The sequence below is a fragment of the Ursus maritimus genome, unplaced genomic scaffold (genome assembly GCF_017311325.1).
Source record: "Ursus maritimus isolate PB19 unplaced genomic scaffold, ASM1731132v1 scaffold_6, whole genome shotgun sequence".
NCBI classification, from domain to species: domain Eukaryota; kingdom Metazoa; phylum Chordata; class Mammalia; order Carnivora; family Ursidae; genus Ursus; species Ursus maritimus.
In genome coordinates, this window is record NW_024426774.1 from 62,827,073 (window position 1) to 62,833,476 (window position 6,404).

General features: G+C 43.1%; 1 protein-coding gene across 2 annotated transcripts in view; it reads left to right on the top strand.

Moving 5' to 3' along the window:
• The window catches only part of EFEMP1 (EGF containing fibulin extracellular matrix protein 1), a 60,930-nt gene that overhangs the window by 803 nt on the left and 53,723 nt on the right, over nucleotides 1–6,404 (top strand). The window contains exons 1-2 of one of the 2 annotated variants that reach the window (XM_008699883.2): nucleotides 971–1,083; nucleotides 2,358–2,445. In XM_008699883.2, the coding sequence (XP_008698105.1) occupies nucleotides 2,365–2,445 (81 nt within the window). In that variant the 5' untranslated portion in view covers nucleotides 971–1,083; nucleotides 2,358–2,364. Of the gene's footprint in view, nucleotides 1–970; nucleotides 1,084–2,357; nucleotides 2,446–6,404 lie in introns of those variants that run through there. The other variant, XM_040623464.1, reaches the window with a different exon arrangement.

The window sequence follows — 6,404 nt, forward strand, 5'->3', positions numbered from 1 at the left end:
TGTCTCCTGCTTGGGGTCAAAGTCCTTAGTACCTTCAGTTGGTACATTGTCTCATTCATGAAGTTGTATTTGGCTGTTTGCTTCTTAGAAGACATGACTGCCTTAGAAGCAAACTATTAATCTGACTGTAGAGTTGGAGCCTTCAGAGATAACAGCAATCTGTGTGGTATGATTAAAGAAGCCAGAAAAAAAATTTTTTTTTTGCTCTCCAGATTCCTGAAATTCCACCATTAGTATGATAGGTGAAAATGAAATGCCCAACTTTGAATGACCAGTACTGGGGACTCCTGCAAGCGAACCAGTGGAGAGAAGAGAAGCAGTAGGTAAGAAAAGGGCCCATAAACAGAGGAGGTTTGTGAGACCAAAAACAAACCTGACCTCACAATTTTGTTAGCATGAGCTATACCTGGCCCATTGCCAATCCTGGCACATAGTGGGTCAAAAATATTTGTTGAACGAATGGATTCTCTTTTTTCTACATTTGAGGAAGCAGACCCTCCCCCACGCAAACATAAACAAACAAACAAACAAACTGAAAGAACCTGCAAAACGAACCAGTTCAATGAACGGGGTTAATTAACTGTCCTAGGATTCGCTTGTTGGAAAAAAAAATGTTTAAGCAATTTCTCAGGACCCTGAGCAGCTCTCGGAGAGATGTTTCCCCTCTACAGGGCAGGAGATATTGTCCGGAAGGCTGGAGCATCACCAAGGCTGATTCAAACCCAAGACCTCACATGCCAAGCATGCCATCTTTGGCCTGGGGTTCCGGCGTGTCTGGGAACTGGGGTGAAGGGCTGGCAGAGGAGGGCAGGCGCCGCGGCCGAGAGGGCGCAGGGAGGAGGGGGCGCGCACCCGGCTGCGCAGAGCGCTCTCCGGCCCGGCCTCCAGCGCCTGGCTCAGCCCTTGCGCCTCCCTCAGCTCTCTCCTCCGCCCCCCTTCGCCCTCCCCTTTCCCTCCCTTTCTCCTCCTCCTCCTCCTGCCGCCGCGGCCGCTGCCAGACCTCGCCAGTTCAGACCCACCGGGCTGCCCTCCCCTGCGCTCTCCCCTTGCTCCCCAGGCCTGGAGAGCAGCGCGGCCGCGCAGGTAGGAGCCCCTGGCGCGCCCAGTGTCCGCCGGGCCGCGCGCAGGGACGTAAGTGGGGTAACCTCAGGGGTGCAGGGTACCCGAGAACTGCCCCAGACTGTGCAGGATCTCTCAGGCGGAGAGGGAGGTGGAGGTGTGCGGTCTCGGAATGCTATCTGTCAGCATGTGCGAGTACCGGGGTGACATCTGTTTGGATGGGCAAGTGTGTGCGCGCCGACAATCAGCCGACTGGGCTTTGCCCATAAACGAGGTTTTGAAACTTTTAGGGGGCTAAATGTAAGAGATTTAAGCCGCACCTGGATTCCACAGGAGCTGGTTAAAAGCGGGAGCGCAGAGCAGCTCCCGGGGCTGCAGCCTGTTAGTTTACTGTTAAGAGAGGGAACCTTACCTCCCCCGGGCGCCAGGCCGGACGCCTGGAAACTAGTACCTCGGGCTGCGGTGTGGTCCCCCGGTTCTGGCTCTAGGCAGCCCGATCCTGAAGGTAGCGTGTCGGGTACCAAAGGAATCAGACGGTTTGGGCTCCTCCTCCACAGGAAACTGCGCGCAGAGAAAGGCATGGAAATACCACTTTGAGGGTTTGTTTTGTGGGATATGAGAAGGAACTCTGAAGGGCAGGTATTCTACTAGGGGGGGAAATTGTTCTTTGAGTTTTGTTTTGGTGTTTTGTTAAAAAAAAAAAAAGTTTGAGGCCAAGGTAATTCATATTAGTGCACAGGTATTCCTGCTGAGCTGTGCGAGGAACTTCACTAGCTGGTGGTGAGCATATAGGGAAAGCCTTAATGTTCAAGGAATATGAGATTTGCTGCCCTCTCTCTCTCTCTCTCTCTCTCTCTCTCTCTCTCTCTCTTTCTCTCTCCCTCTGTGTATGTGTGTGTGTTTGTGTGTCTCTCTCATACACACACACACCCACACACAAATGCACCATCTCCTTTGAAATTAATTACTCTCTATTCTTTCCCTTCCACCCTCTTTCTGGAGCCCGTTGTGTAGGTGCAGTATAAAATGCTCGCTGAATATCCTTTGTATATGTTCAGCGCAGCTGGATGGAGTAAAGTGAAATGTAATTCTGCAGCCCTTTTACAGTCTTTGGTGCCTCGTTTGGCCCAGGGAAGGTTGAGGAGGGGGAGGGGGAATGAGAAAGTAGATTGGAAATTGGGTATGATGGAACCTTAGCCCTCTCCCTCCTGCCCTTCCTTGCTTATTACTGCACAGCTAAAGTTTTATTTCCCCCGCAGCAGATACTAAGCATCAGTTTGTCCTGTGTTTTCTTTGAGATTCACGATGTTGAAAGCCCTTTTCCTAACTATGCTGACTCTGGCACTGGTCAAGTCACAGGACACCGAAGAAACCATCACATACACGGTAAGGGATGATGGAATTTGAGATAAGTGCGGTTCAGCGGGATTCTGTGACACAAGGGAGACTTTATCCACTCTTGCCAGTGTATGTGGGCTGTAGGCTGTGGAGGGTAATAAATTAAACAACGCTTTAATACAGTTCACATTAAATTTGTTTAAATTGCCCATGGTCCCTCCAAAGTTCATTTAGATCACCTATTGAAATAGGGACCACAATATAATGATTTTTGCAAGACTGAAAAAGGAGACCCTTTTAAAACAAAAACCAAAGTAAGCTATATGTTTCCAACACATCCAATAAATTAATAAGGGTAAGGAATTGGAAAGCTTGGATTCCTATATACATGCAGGTAAAACCAAAACTTGCAGAGCAAGACAAGTCAAATAAGAACAAACATCACAAAAGCACATACCTCATTTGTATATGTGACTTATGTTCTCATGTAAGTGGCCTTTATTGAATTCATAAAGGCTATATGTTCATTTATAATATAACTGATAATTCATATAAATGCCCTTCAGGTAGAATTTATGTGCTACCAGGATCCAATATCGGCTAAAGTGGTCTTAAAATGCATTGTGTGAAATTTGGTTTTGCATTTTCTAATTAATTGCATCTGATTATTTCCAAGTAATATTTGATTAATTAATTGATTGCATGGACATAATCAATGTTTAATAAAAGATTGAAAACATCATCTGACCCATCCCACTATCAGGAATGAAAGGGGTGAGAACAGATGGCAGTATTTACTTCACTTCCAGTGAGTTTGTTTGCACCTCCATTTTCTGTTTTCTTTTTTTGTTTGTTTGTTTTTGTTTTGTGTTTTCTAGTCTTTAACCGGTGTCGTGAGGCAAGTGACATTTGTCCTGGATCACAATATGAAAAACATATTTTTCTACTTGCTCCCAATTTAAAATGAAGTAATCCTACTCAAAAGAATGTGAAAAATTTTTGAAAATAAAACTCCTAAAAGTGAGCTAATGTCAATTACTGATAATAAACATTATCTCACTTTTTGGTATCCTATTATCCCCAGAATGTTAGTATTCATCTGGAAAATGTTCCTTGTTGTTGTTCAGATCAACTATAAATCAAATAGGGTTTCACATAAATATTTTGTTAACTTAATGATAAATGTAGTTGCTTCCTCTGCTGAAGATAAATAAAGCACAAGAAATGAATACATGTGTTGTTTATCTTCAAATGAGAATGTTTTGTTTTTCAGGCTAAACTTACTACCTTCTTAGGGAGCTAAAATATTAACTACCCATTTTTATATTCATCCAATAAAATACTTTATTCCTTTTACAATTACTTGTCTTATACCCCCTTCCCTTTGGTTCATCAACTCAATCACATTCATCTTTAGCAGAGAAAGGCCCCTGTGGATTAAACACTAAAGTTCTAGACCACTAATTAGGGTTCTTTATTATTATAGCAGATTTTCCATATATGACATCCTTTTTGTTCTAAAATTAGGTCTATTCATTCTTGAACTGTGTATGCCTGATAATTCATGGTTAAAGAATAATATATAACTATTTTGTGAGTACCCCATTGTGGGGACACTATCTCCTTTCATTTCACAGCAAAGGTTGAGGTAGGTGGTATCATCTTCCTTTCACTAATAGTAGAACTGAAGATCAGAGAGAGTAACTTGCTGAAGGCTACACAGCCAGCAGGGGGTGAAGCTACACTCATTCTAGGCCTATTTAATAGTAGATCCATATTAAATGTACTGGAACTAAATACCTAAAACAATCTGCATGTCTTCTCTAGTTAGCATACAGATTATTCAGTGAACTGTCATTGTGCCTGGCTTGAAAGATACTTTTTGGAATATTGAGCTCATATTCACAAGACAGCCTCATATCCCCCTCCCATTTTAAAGTTAGGGTTGATTGAGCCATTTACTTGCCAAGTAGCTACCATGTGCATAAGCAGTTCTTACCATCAGCAAAAGAATTTAAGGTTATTTGTTTAAGAAAATTCAGACCTTCACCAAGGGAATTTACTCTGGGAAAATACTGTTGAGAACTACAAAGTTCTTAAGCAAGAACAAATATAATTATACCGATTATACAAGTTGCTAAAGAGATAGAAAAGCAAGGAAGTAATTAATGTCAGTACTGGCATATTGGAAGAGGTCAAGTTCTGTGCTGAATCTTGAAAGAAGTAATGACGTCAGATTAATCTAGAAAGGCTGAAGAGGCACCTGAATCAGAGAAAGTGACATGATCAAAGTCTAGAGGTAAAAACAACCAAGACAAGTTAAGGAGATGACAAGGTTAGATGGGCTGGAGCTAGGTAGTGGGGGGAACCTGGAGATGGCAGAAGTTGGAGTTGAGAGGTCTGCAAGTCATTGTGAGCTCTTAAATGTAGGGGTAAAATAATCAAGAGAGTGAGAAAGATTGTCATGGAGGCTGTGAGCAGCATGCAGAGATATGGACAGCCAAACAGCCTTCCTATTCATGAAGCCAGGAAGGCTTACACCAATGTGGTGAGTATGGAAATGGACACAAAGTCAGCAGAGTTTGAAGACAAATAAGTGGAAAATCAATGTGGATGTTACAGTTATAATCCGAGGTCCTAAGAAAGGTGATAGTGCCTTGGACAGGTTGGAGAAACTAGAAAGAATTAGCTTAGGAGATAAAGTGAGTTTAGTTTTCACCCTGTGAAGTTTTAGATATCGCTAAAATATTTAACTGAGCTCTCTGACTCCATTCAGCTATTTACTTGCCTAGCATCTGTTGTGTGCATAAGCAACTCTCAGCTCTATTAAAAGAACTCAAGTGTATTTATTTGTTCACTCTACTTTTGCTCAATCTTTCCTGAAGCATCTTCCTCAAATCTGCGTCTGGTCAAATATTTTCCTGAGCTTAAAAATACTTTTGGGGGAAAAATGAATAAATAAATAAAATTCTTTAGGGGCCTCTTATCACTTACAGTGGCGTTTCTCAAGAAGTAACCTATAGGCAACCTGTGTCAGAATCACCTGGGATGCTTGTTAGGAATTCAGATTCCAAGCCTCCTACCCAGACCTATAGAATCCGATCCTTTGGGTCTGCATTTTAACAAGCCCCCTGGGTGACTCTTAAGCTTGATCATAAAGCCTGAGATTCACTGACTTTCAAGGTAGAAATCTCTTCCTGCCTGTCCCTCTAACTGCATCCTCCCACTCAGACTACTTGCAGCTCCTTCTCTCTTTATCAATGTTGCACTTTTGCTCATGTCGCCCTTATCCTAGAATTCCTACATTTTCCTGGAAAGAGCATGTAAGGCCCAATTCATTTGTGGCCTCCCCCATAAAGTTTCTTCCACACTGTCATGCCCACACACAGCCCTGGACACTCTTTCCACATACATGCTTCTGTCACAGCACCTGACATCTTGCTCCAACTTGTCTGCCTGTTTGTCTCTTCTGATCTGTGAACCAATTGAGGACAAGGACAAGATCTTCATGACCTTTGCGTGCCAAGGGACTAGAACGGTGCCCAGCAGGAGAAGGTACTCAGTAGATGGTTTGTTTAGTGAGTGAACTAGAGAGAACTGGTAGGAATTGAAGCTAGGAGGCAGGCCAGGGTGTGAGTGGGAGGCTTGGGACCCAGCTGAACAGGAATAAGGAAAGGCAGGTGCTGGAATGCTCTAAGAGAAATGAAAGAGGAGGGGAAGAGTCAAGGGCTGAAAAAAGGAATTTCGTGGAATTTTCTTTTTCTTTTTTTTTTTTTTCTTTTTTTGGTAAAATTTATAATGTGCAAGAAGGGCAAATAAAGCAAAACCGGGCATTCAGAGAGATTAGAGAAGATCAGTATTGAGACAGAGAAAAGAATTCCAAGATGGTGATGGGCAACTATAACAAATACAACACAAGAGTTGAGGCAGCTGGTGATTGAGAAGGAGCCCTGAAATGGTGCAATGCAGATTTGTTGAAAGAAAGAGAGAGAGAGAGAGAGAGGGGG